The 13128-nt window shown below is 29.5% G+C and overlaps 1 protein-coding gene across 1 annotated transcript; it reads left to right on the top strand.

Moving 5' to 3' along the window:
* The first annotated feature begins 1431 nt into the window (after nucleotides 1-1431).
* On the top strand, nucleotides 1432-12916 carry LOC141300754 (TBC1 domain family member 24-like). The gene is made up of 6 exons (XM_073831052.1): nucleotides 1432-2420; nucleotides 4026-4184; nucleotides 5481-5544; nucleotides 7230-7325; nucleotides 9057-9297; nucleotides 12595-12916. Exons 1-6 carry the CDS (start codon nucleotides 1441-1443, stop codon nucleotides 12747-12749), a joined length of 1695 nt encoding a protein of 564 aa, XP_073687153.1. The 5' UTR covers nucleotides 1432-1440; the 3' UTR covers nucleotides 12750-12916.
* Nucleotides 12917-13128: the final 212 nt, after the last annotated feature.

Here is a 13128-nt window from a genome sequence, read left to right on the forward strand (position 1 = left end):
AATTTATATAAAAAAAAAAAAAACATTTATTAAAGTATTTAATGACATATAATTTTGTATTTTTACTTGAAATTATTATTAAAATATTAATTTTCCAATACATTTTTGTATTGTGAATTCAAAAGGTTCACTTACTGTATCAAGAAAAGAAAGAAAGTACTGAAATTTTGTAACCCTGAATATCCAGCATTGCAAAAATGTATTATACCCAAAACAAAATGGTTTCTTGAGCCAGTGGCTAAAGATTTTAAAGCTAGAGTAAAAAATATATACTCTAAGGCTGATGATACACTGGGCAACTTTTTGAGCAATTTTGATGGGCAACTTTTTTTGAGCAATGTTGCTTGGCCACTTTCCCATTGTAAATGGATAACAAATTTCTATCTGGATAATTTAGTTCAGTTGTGGGCCCTGTATCACACCTGGCTGCCCATTGACGGCAACATTGTATCATCAGCATAAGAGTCAAAATATGGTATATATTTTTTAAAGAAGTCTCTTTTGCTCACCAAGCCTGAATTTATTTGATCCAAAGTACAGCAAAACCATTTTTTTTACTATTTAAAACAAATGTTTTCTAAATGAATATATTTTAAAATATAATTTATTCTTGTGATTTCAAAGTAGATTTTTTAACACCATTATTCCAGTCTTCAGTGTCACATGATCCTTCAAAAATAATTCTAATAATCTGATTTGCTGCTCAAAAATACATTTATTATAGTAGAATTTTTTTCAGGTGTCTGAAGAACAGCATTGATCTGAAATAAAATGATTTTGTAACAGTATACACTATAGTATAAATACAGTATTTTTGTAAATAGAAATTTTAGAAATACTTTAAATTGATCAGAAGTGATGATAAAGACATAATTATAATTAACATTATAATGTTAGAAAAATATTTTTATGCCAGATAAATGCTGGTCTTTTGAACTTTCTATTCATCAAAGAAACCAGAAAAAAATCTACTCAACTCTTTTTAACATAATAATAATAATAATAATAATAATAATAAATGCTTTTGCAGCAAATCAGCATATTGGAATGATTCCTGAAGGATCATGTGACACTAAAGACTGGATTAATGATGGTAAAAATTCAGCTTTGAAATAACAGAAATAAATTACATTTTAAAATACATTCAAATAGAAAACAGTTATTTTAAACAGATATTTAACAATTTTAAATTTTTTGCTATATTTTGAATCAAATAAATGCAGGCTCAGTGAGCAAAAGAGTCTTCTTTAAAAAAAAAAAAAAACTGGTAGTGTATATTTAGGTCATTGGTCATTGTCATATTGTGCATCCCTAATATTTACTGGCTTGGCTTGTCATTAATATTGTCAGTCTCTCTTCTCTCAACAGCCTGAAGCAATATGACCAGCTAGTTTCTCTCTGTCCTCTCTTTGTCCCGTTTGACGCGTGAGGTCAGAGATCATGGCTGCGGATTGTGGCGTATTCGTGGACTGGTCTCAGATGGGCGATGTGAGTCGTGACGCAGCTCCTGGTAAGATTGAATATAAAGACTTAAAGGAACTAAAACAGCATGCACGCTCAGGCCAGTGGGCGAAAAATCACAGCCAGCGTTCAGGCGTTTACCAGCAGCTGCTTAAAGCTCTCCCATGTCGTACCGTAACACCGGACGCTGCGGTCTACCGGGACATCGTGGGCAATTCCAGCTCCAAGCGCAACCCATCTAACTATCCGCTGCCAGAGTTTGTGGATGGGACGCCGGTGCCACAGTACTGTCTAAAGGCCGAATCCGTGGGATCGGTGCATGCTGTGATTTCCTGCATAGCAGGGCAGTTCCCAGATATTTCATATTGTCCGTCTTTACCGGCGGTGACTGCGTTGCTGCTGCATTGGAGCGCGGATGAAGCACAGTGCTTCGAGAGCGTCAGTCGCATGCTAGCCTGCAACGAACCCGGGCGACGCTTGTTAGATCAGACTTTCCTCGCATATCAGTCAGCATGCATGACCTTTGGTGACCTTGTGCATAAATACTGCCCGGCTGCACATAAGCTTATGGTTGCAACTGCGACAGACGTGCTGGAGGTGTATGCCGATTGGCAGCGATGGGTTCTCGGCGACCTGCCTTTCAGCTTTGCTGCACGTGTGATGGATGTCTTCTTGGTGGAGGGGTATAAGGTTCTTTATCGCGTGGCTCTGGCGATATTGAAGTTCTATCGCAAGCAGCGCGCTGCCGCAGCAGGATCGGCTTTAACCAAGCAAGACTCGGCGACGATCAGGAACGATATACAGGCGTTCGTGCAGAACATTGGGAAAAGCGTGACACCGGAGAAACTGCTGGAAAAGGCCTTTTCTATTCGCCTCTTCAGCAGGAAGGAAATCACGCTGCTCCAGCTGGCCAATGAGAAGTCACTTCAGCAGAAAGGCATTACTGTCAAACAGAAGAGGTATGCAATTACGTTACATTGTTTTTTTTTTTCTGTTCACTGTAGTACTGTACTGTTAGATTATTTATTTATTTATTTATTTATTTATTTATTTATTTAAATAAAATTTTATTTGTTTTAATGCTTTAATTGAGTTTTTATTAGTTTATTTATTATTTATAATGTATTTAAATCATATTATTTAGTTTTGTTTTTATTCAGATGTTTTTATTTAGTTTTCATTGTTTTGCTATTTATTTTTAGTTTTGCTTATGTTTTCAAATAAAATGTAATTTATTTTTGTTTTATTCATATCTTTTATTTAGTTTTCATTATTTATTATTTATTTGTTTATTATGTTTTCAAAACAAATTGAACTTGTTTTGTGTTTGTTTTTATTCAAATTATTTTTTGTTTTCATGATTTTATTCATTACTTATTTATGTGTTTAAATCAACTTTTCTTTATTTTTAAAGAATTATTTTATTTACTTATTTGTTTATTTGTTTATGTATTTAAATTAAATAAATGTATTTTGTTTTATTCAAATGTTTTTTGTTTTCATTATTTTATTTATTACTTATTTGTTATCTGTTTAAATCAAATGCAATTTATTTTTATTTATTTTTATTTTATTCATTTATTTTGTTTTCATTTTATTTAATTTGATTTCATTATGTCCTTTATTATTTATTTGTTTATTTAATTAAAATATTTATTTTAATCCATTTATTTATTATAATCAAATTTACTAATTATTAAAAAAAATCACGTTAATGTTATATTTAAATCTTATAGCATTTCTATAAGTGTTTTCTATATTTCTCTATAGTAAATTAATTGCATGAAATACAAGTAATTGTAAAAGTCTCCTTGATTTACGGTATTTAAAAAAAACACAAGTGGATTAAAAATACTAAATATAACTTACTAATTTATTTATTTTAGACATTAGTGGAGTAGTGATGGTGAAAATTCAGCTTTGGTCATAAGAATAAATTATATTTCAAAATATATTCATATAGACAACTGTTTTAATATTTTTAGTGAATTATATAGAAATATAATAGATGTATAGATATTTCACAACATTACTATTTCTCCTGTATAAAAAACTCCCTTGGAGTAAATAAGACATAATTAATGTAGTATAATGTAAACAATGTAGCATGCTACGTTTATAGTAAGTAGTATACAGTACTGCAGGATATTGTAGGCACTACATATAATTAACACTAATTAGTAACAATGACAAAGAACTCATTATTTTTATTTTCTCAGGGCAGTGTCTGTTCATCTAAAAAAAAGTCCTTGTTTACTATTTATGTCTATTTATATCTCTTTTGTTTGGCTCTGTTCTGCAGCTTTCTACTGATTTGCATTAGTTTTTCATTCCTGTTTTTCATTCTATTTACTTTGCATCTCAGTTTATTCATTTGTTTTCCATTCCTCCTGCTCTCCACACTCTGTGCTCTCTATTAGCTCCATCAAAAGGTGGGTATCTTCATCTCTCATCATCCTCCTCCTCCTCCTAATGCATTTTGGTTTTTCTGACTGTTTCTGACCCATTTAGATTTCTGCACCGTGAAATATGCATAATGTTTGCATTTTCTCCTTTATCTCCAGACAAAATGTCCAGTTAGCCGTGAACGCAGATAATTTCAGCTCTGAGATCGTCAGCGCTAAAGAGATCAGAGATATCTGGTCGTGGATCCCGGAGCGATTCGCTTTATGTCAGCCGCAGCTGCTTTTCACCACATCCACACATGGTTGCAGCCTTAACAGGTACAAAAACACACCTGAACGCTTATACAGCGGCTGGAAAACACTCCAAAATAAAATATTAAAGCCTATTGCATTCATTTTAAGGGGAGACACTGCAGGCAAAAATACTGTTTTTTCATGCACCTGTCAAGTTTGAGATTTTGGGCTTGTTTTTTTTCAGACTAGTGGTAAGAAAACATCCAAAAGACACTGTTAAGTGTTTATTTTGTGGCACTTTATCTGTTTCTGTCAATAGATTTCAATTAAAATACATATTTTTAAAAGCTGTTTTCTCAAAATGAGTTTTTTCTTCTACACTGAGCCATAAATCTCCACTTCGGTAGCACTTACACACACCAAACTTTACATTTTTATTCCTGTCTATATCCTGAAGGTTTTTACTGAGGGATTTGTTCATATATAATTTGCTTGATTTTATACATTTTATTTAACTGATTAATTAAATGACATTATTTTGTTTTTATTCAAATGTTTTCATTATTTTGTATTACTTATTTATTTGTTATGTATTTAAATCAAATTTAATTTATTTTTGTTTTATTCAAATGTTTTCATTGTTTTGTATTACTTATTTATTTGTTTATTGTGTTTAAATCAAATTTAATGTTTTTATTTTCATTTTATTTATTACTTATTTATTTGTTTAATATTTTATTATTTTTATGCTTTTATTAAAATGTTTTTATTATTTCATTTATTATTTATTTTTATTTGTTCATTTAATTATTTTATTTATTTTAATCCATGTATTTATTTTAATCAAATGTGCTAATTCATTAAAAAAAAAAAGTGTATCACTCCAGCAGTGTTTTTTATATTTCTCTATAGTAAATTAAATACATTTTATTCGCCCCAAATAATTAAAAGATATATTGTTTTCTCTCTAAGTATTTTCTAAGTTATGGAGTGATAAAATGAGATATGCAAAATTCCCTCTGTAGAAACATTTGACTCTTATATGTCAAAAAAAAATTAAACAAGAATTTCGAAACAGACTAGCAAACATTTTTCATTTGCATATTTAAACCTAACATTTTAGAAAACTTTGATACAATTTTTTTTTACAATTATCAATGTAATCAATCAACTGGGTAAGTAAAGTGATAACTATTAGTTGTTGTTTTTTACCCTCTTCACCTGCAGTGTCTCGCCTTAAAGAAGTCGTCATAGTGAGTAATAGTTGCTGCCTCTGAGTAATAGATATTTCTCAGACTGTTTACAGAAGTCTTTAAATCTGAGTAAACGTCTTAAACTGTGTAAATGTTTTGTAAATATGGTTTGTGATGTTTTATTCAGGTTTTATTCCCATTGTGAGGGATATGAGCCGACATTAATGCTCATCAGAACTACAGACAGAGAGGTACTAAAACCCTTAAATCTTTATTTCTGTTTTTATATGATTTTATTTGTTTTAGTATGTATTAAGGTGCCACAACAAATGTTTATACATTTGTACTTAGTTTTAATAATTTAGCACCAACTCTGGGAAGGAAATCTGTTAGAGGGTTATTTAAATTATTTACATTTCAAGCAAAAAACTGATTAATTAAGTTACATTATTTTGTTTTTATTCAAATGTTTTTTTGTTTTCGTTATTTTATTTATTACTTATTTGTTTGTTATGTATATAAATCAAATTTAATTTATTTTTGTTTTATTCAAATGTTTTTATTTAGTTTTCATTATTTATTATTTCTTTATTTGTTTATTAGATGTTTAAATCAAATATAATGTATTTTATTCAAATGTTTTTTGTTTTCATTTTCAATACTTATTTACTTTATTATGTATTTTAATAAAATGTATTTTATTTTTATGCTTTTATTCAAATGTTTTTATTTAGTTTTCATTATTTTATTTAATATTTCTTTGTTTATTATGTTTAAATCAAATTTAATGTATTTTTATTTAAATGTTTTTTGTTTTCACTTTTATTATTTACTTCATGTATTTTAGTAAAATGTATTTTATTTTTATGCTTTTATTCAAATGTTTTTATTTAGTTTTTATTATTTCATTTATTATTTATTTGTTTATTTAATTAAATTATTTATTTAATTATTAATTTGTTTATTATGTGTTTAAATCAAATTTAATGTATTTTTATTCAAATGTTTTAATTTTTTATTACTTTATTTGTTTATGTATTTAAATCAAATTTATTTTATTTTTATGCTTTTATTCAAATGTTTTTATTTAGTTTTCATTATTTCATTTATTATGTATTTATTTGTTTATTTAATTATATTTATTTTAATCCATTTATTTATTTACTTATAATTAAAAAAAAATCACTTTAATTTTATTGAAATATAAATCGCTTATAGCTTTTCAATAAGTGTTTTCTATATTTCTCTATTGTAAATTAATTACATGAAATACAAGTAATTGTAAATGTTTCCTGCTTGATTTACGGTATTTAAAAAACTACACAAAATTACACAAAAGTGGATTAAAAATGCCAAATATAACTTTACTTATTCATTTATTTTATTCATTTATTTTAGACATTAGTGGAGTAGTGATGCTGAAAATTCAGCTTTGATCACAAGAATAAATTATATTACAAAATATATTCACATAGAAAACAGTTTTAATAATAATTATTGTATTATAGAGAATTATAATGGATATGTAGATATTTCTATTTCTGTCATTTTGTTTGTTTTTAGTACGTATTTAGGTGCCACAACAAATATATTTACTTAATTTTAATCATTTAGCACCAATTCTGGGAAGGAAATCTGTTTTTCCCAAAATAACTGCAAATGTATGATGAACTAATTTTGTTTATAGGCAGAAATCCAAAAATATGCCAGCTCTATTAGAGCCGTTAAGTCAGTTCAGGCCAATTTCAGAAGACTAATTTATTTTTTGGAAATTTTTTTCATGGGTTTTGCAGTGGTGGTTGTAATTTTTGTCAGTGAAATAAGGTCTGTGGTTATTCTTGCATACTATGTAGGATAGTAAGCAAGCTTGGACGCAGGGAAGTTGTTCAGGATCTCAGGCTGTGATTGACGTGCCTCTCATCCAATCATATTCCAGGTGTGTGGAGCCTTCCTGTCCACTGATTGGGAGGAGCGGAAAAGAGGCGGGAACAAGCTGAGCTTCTTCGGCACTGGAGAGTGTTTCGTCTTCAGAGTATGTTCTTTTCACATCATTTATTATCATAATAATATAGGTAAATCATAATATGGGATATAAATAATAAAATTAAAGTATTTATAGTCAAATTGGGATCTTCTTTATGGATTATCCATATGGAGTTTATCCACTAGGCGGCACTGTTTTCTGGAGTATTAGATTAGATTATGCATTAGTGTGTGTTGAGTTGCTCTCACTCTCATTCATCATCGTTTTATCTTCTTACTCTCTCAGAGGAATATTTTATAGCTCTTTGGTAACTCAAGAAGAGGCAATTGAATTCTTAGTTATGTTTCTTTTAACAATGAATTTTGTCAAAAGATGTTTCTGGACAGATTCCTTAGTAGGGATAAAACGGCCACAGATTAATCATAGTTATCTTACTGTGATGTTAAAGAGAAAATTAATGTAGATAGCAGCTCAGATGACTTGATTTTGTAAGGAAAAGCAAGTTTATTTATATAAATTACTTTAAAAAAAATTAAGTCATTAAACAAATGTAAATATAATTATGCATGCAGTGTACGTGATAGAAAATAAAAGTAAGAATTTATACATTTATTTTAAAAAATCAAATACATATTTATAATTTTATAATATACAAATTAATAGTGTGTATTTATGTGTGTGTGTGTGTGTAAATTTATATAAATAGGAAAGATTATAAATAATAAATATTATTGATTATGACGTATTATATATATGTATGTGAATATATTTTTTATATTTATATAGGATTTTTTATATATAAGCAATTCAACATAAATAAATTTATAAAGATAAATAAAATAATATATTTTTTATATTATAAATATGAAAATATTTATATTTATATAGGATTTTTTAAATATTATAAATATTTAAATATTTATATTTATATAGGATTTTTTTAATGTAAGCAATTCAGCATAAATTTATAAAGATAAATTAAATATATATTTATTTATTATAAATATTTATAATATATATATATAGATTAATTGTGTGTATATATATAACATTTGAATATATATTATAATAATATGTAATTAACATATATAAATAAAAATTACAATAAATATTACATATTTATCGAATGCATACATATTTATAAAAAATACGTATGAAAAGTGATAAATAATAAAAAAAATTATATATATAATTGTTTAATATAATTTAATAATAATAAAACAATAATTTATACAAATGTATATATATATTTATGCATACAGAGTAAGTGATTAAAAGACACATACTGTATGTATAGAAAATACAGAGTAACAATATAAATATGTGTTTATAAGTTTTACATATTACTTATATATTACAATAATATATAAGCATATTTATATAAATATGTATGAAAATGATAAATAACAAACATTATTAATTATGGCTAATAATAATTAATAATTTTAAATGTATATATAAAATTACATGTAGCTTTAGCTATTTCTTTCCTATAGATCATCAGTTAAGCTATTAAAATGGTAAATTGTTTTGCCATGAGCTTGTGAATTGGTTTCATATTCTGTAGTATATCTAAAGTGACTTACAGTGCCACTATAAGGACACAATGTTTGTAGATTTTATCAGTCCAGACCTTTAACCACAACTGAACCACCGCAGCATGTATTTAGATTTCACTTCCTGTCTTTCCTTGTGCTTTGACCACAAGACTAACCACTGAAACCGTGTGGTTGTTGTCGTTGTGTTAAATGTGTGTATTTTGTGTCTTGCATGTTTCAGATGAAGCCGGAAATGGAGCGTTACGAGTGGGTCATTATCAAACACCCAGAGCTGGCGAACGCTTCTCAATCCACAGATGATGATCAGACCGGAGCGACTGACAACGGTGCGCCGCAGTCTCTAGAGAAACCCGCCACAGACCCGTCTCACCTGTCCCCCTTCCTGTCTGCGCGACACTTCAACCTCAACTCAAGGAACACATCCATGTTTATGGCAGGAAACATCGACTCCATCATTATCGGTGAGAGAGATTCTCACAAATAGGATATTTATTGTATTTTTTTCTCTTCACTTAATAATCAAACACCAGTTCTTACAGTAATAATGTTTGTTTTGAATGTTGTGACAACTAACTGAGATATTGTTTATTTAGCACTAGTTGAAACTTCCTTTTAAGGCGAGACACTGCAGGTGAATAGGGTAAAAAAATTTACTTATAGTTATCACCTTACTTACTCATAAATACTCATATATGATAATTGCAAAATGTAAGGTTTAAATATGTAAAGGAGGCATTATCTAATGCAGGGGTCCCCAAACTAAGGCCCGGGGGCCTAATGCGGCCCACATTTGGACCGGCCCTCTGAACAATGCCAGAGACATATTTTGAAAATGTAATTTTAAATATGTGACCCTGGACCACAAAACCAGTCATAAGGTTAAATTTTCCAAAACTGAGATGTATGCATCATATGAAAGCTCAGTAAATAAGCTTTCTATTGATATATGGTTTGTTAGGATAGGACAATATTTGGCTGAGATACATCTATTTGAAAATCTGGAATCTGAGGCTGCAAAAAAATCAAAATACTGAGAAAATCACCTTTAAAGTTGTCCAAATTAAGTTCTTAACAATGCATATTACTAATCAAAAATTACATTTTGATATATTTACAGTAGGAATTTTACAAAAAATCTTCATGGAACATGATCTTTACTTAATTTCCTAATGATTTTTGGCATAAAAGAAAAATCAATAATTTTGACCCATACAATGTATTTTTGGCTATTGCTACAAATATACCCCAGCGACTTAAGACTGGTTTTGTGGTCCATGGTCACATATGTTTTACTTATATCATGTCGTTATCTGATAATAAAGGTTGGCTTAAAACTAAAATTTCCCTTAGTTATTAACATAGCCTAATTATTTGTTAAATTCATCAACAGAATGGTACATTCAACGTAATGTGTCATCGCGATCGAACAGGTGATGCTCAGGAAACCTTTGCAGGTGTTTTGAGTTGATTAGCTGATTGGCTTGTCACCATATTCTAATTTGTTGAGATAGCGAATTGGTGGGTTTTTGTTAAATGTGAGCCAAATCATCTTAAACTACTTCACTCTGCATGCATTAAATTTATTTAATACACAAGTTTCACAATTTGAGTTGAAATTTATATTCTAATTTACTGAGAAGCACCTGATATCCTTTGAAAATAAATGATCATTTGTCTGTCTGGTGCATAAAAAATAATAAACTATTCTAGCATTAAAAGGTATAATAAATACAGGTAAAATTATAATAAAATAATAATAATAATAATAGTAGTAGTCAGTCAGGCCCATGGAATTTTCTTTTATAAACCGACATGGCCCCCCATTAAAGAAAAGAAAATAATGTGTCCGTCTCAGAAAAAAGTTTGGGGACCCCTAATTTAATGAAATATGCACTAATTTGCATACATTTCTAGCACAAAAATCTAAAAACTGAATGAAGTAAGTTTCAAAATTCTTGTCGATTTTTTTTTTTTTTTTTTTTTTGACATATTAGAGTCAAAACTTTTACTGAGGGAATTTTGGGTATCTCATTTTGTCATGCCCTTATTCAGAAAAAAACTAGAACAGAAAGGAAACACTCAGTTTTTGACAATTTTTTGGAGAATAAAACGTTGTATATAATCAAGCAAATCATATAGGTACAAATCGCTCTGTAAAAACCATGATATAGACAGGAATAAAACTGTAAAGTTTGGTGTGTGTAAGTGCTCAGTGTAGGAGAAAAAACTCATTTTGAGAAAACAGCCTTTAAAAATATGGATTGTAATTGAAATCTATTGACACAAATAGATAAAGCGCTATAAAAGAAACACTTAACAGTGTTGTTTGGATGTTTTCTTTCCACTAGTCTAAAAAAGACACTTAATGAAAAACCAAAAAGCCCAAAATCTCAAATTTGACAGGTGCATGAAAAAGCAGCATTTTTGCCTGCAGTGTCTCCTCTTAAATCAGATTAGCCTTGGTTTTCTTTGGTGTAGTATAGAAAGAAAGAAGATCAAAAATCTAATTTAGGGATGCACCAAATGTACGGCAACCGAAATTATGCGGCCAAAAAAAGCGGTGTTAGGCAGAATAAGCGAAAAGGCCAAATAAATTATACTGAACAATGACGTGATGGAATCAAATAGAGGCGTGTACTAATGCAGCAAACTTGTCGGCAGTGTGGAAGCATTTAAAACTGTCTGAGAAAGAATCATTACAAGCACCGACAGCGAGAGACTATTTAGAAACCCATCGCATGTCTTCGATGAGAAGAGAAAGAGCTGGTTACTGTATGATAACTGAAATCACCAAATGGCCTTAAACCATTAGTGGATAAACTACAGGATGTTATGTCGTCTTATACACACACAAATTGTATTTATTGTAACAGTGCTGCACAAGCTCCTTAGTCAGGGTTTCCAAGTCCAAAGCGCAGGGAAAATCTGGCTTTTAATTTTTCCAATGACGAAAAAAATTGGATATTATTTGACTAACGTATTATTTTTAAGTTAAATTGTGCTTTGTTGGTAGGCTGTAATGTCTACAAGAATGTTAAAAATGTCCATTGTTTAGTAAATATTTTTAAATTGTTGTTTTGTAATTGATAATTGTGACCCTGGACCACAAAACCAGTCATAAGGTTAAATTTGACAAAACTGAGATGTATACATCATATGAAAGCTCAATAAATAAGCTTTCTATTGATGTATGGTTTGTTAGGATAGGACAATATTTGGCTGAGATACATCTATTTGAAATCAGAAATCTGAGGATGCAAAAAAATCAAAAAGACTGAGAAAATCACCTTTAAAGTTGTCCAAATTAGGTTCTTAACAATGCATATTACAAATCAAAAATTACATTTTGATATGTTTACAGAAGGAATTTTACAAAAAATCTTCATGGAACATGAACTTTACTTAATTTCTTAATGATTTTTGGCATAAAAGAAAAATCAAAAATTTGGACCCATTCAATGTATTTTTGGCTATTGCTACAAATATATCCCAGCGACTTAAGACTGGTTTTGTGGTCCAGGGTCACAATTTTTTTTAAGCAAGACAAAAATATAATAAGCACATTTTGGCTATTTTTAATTCATGCAGTGGTGAAAAAAAGATTGGCCAAATACATGGTAAAAAAAAAAAGTGTTTGGTAATCAGCGTTTAATTTTGTTTGGCTTGGGCTTCGGCCAAGAATTTTAATTTCGGTGCATCCCTAATCAAATTTTGACTCCTTGATTCTCTATAACTGGTGCTTTGCATTGTTAATGTAGGAGGAGGTGAAGGTAACGCTCTGTACATCGACTCAGAGCTGAACCATGGCCGAACGGAGCGTTGCCTGACCTTCGACAACCCGCCGCTGTGCGCGGAGAGCTTCCAGATCGCTCTGCTGGAGGTTTGGGGCTTCAAAGACACCATGGCTTCGTAAGATCTCCACGACTGAAGATGCTGTGGCTGTAAGATCCATCGTGTTGTGATAGACGTCCCTTCATGTAGGCGGAAACAGAGATGTGATCCGCCCTGAGCTCCAGTGAAGATGTTTAATGTTTATTGTGTATATTTATCCATTCAAAACATATCTCAAGGTTTATTTAAAATCTTTTCATATCAGCAGAAAGCCTATGTTGATGTAGTCAAAGAATCGAAAGGTTCTGATGCAGGAAGGTTTAGTTTTGAAGAATTTAAAATGTTGCATTTACTGCAATATTGATTCATATCTAAAAAATAAAAAGAGGACCAGAAGAGTGAAGAATTTCATGTTAAATAAAAAAAAAAAAAGTCTTAATCGATGTGATTCCAGCAAAGTG

The sequence above is a fragment of the Garra rufa genome, chromosome 24, assembly GCF_049309525.1.
Source record: "Garra rufa chromosome 24, GarRuf1.0, whole genome shotgun sequence".
Classification (NCBI taxonomy): Eukaryota; Metazoa; Chordata; class Actinopteri; order Cypriniformes; family Cyprinidae; genus Garra; species Garra rufa.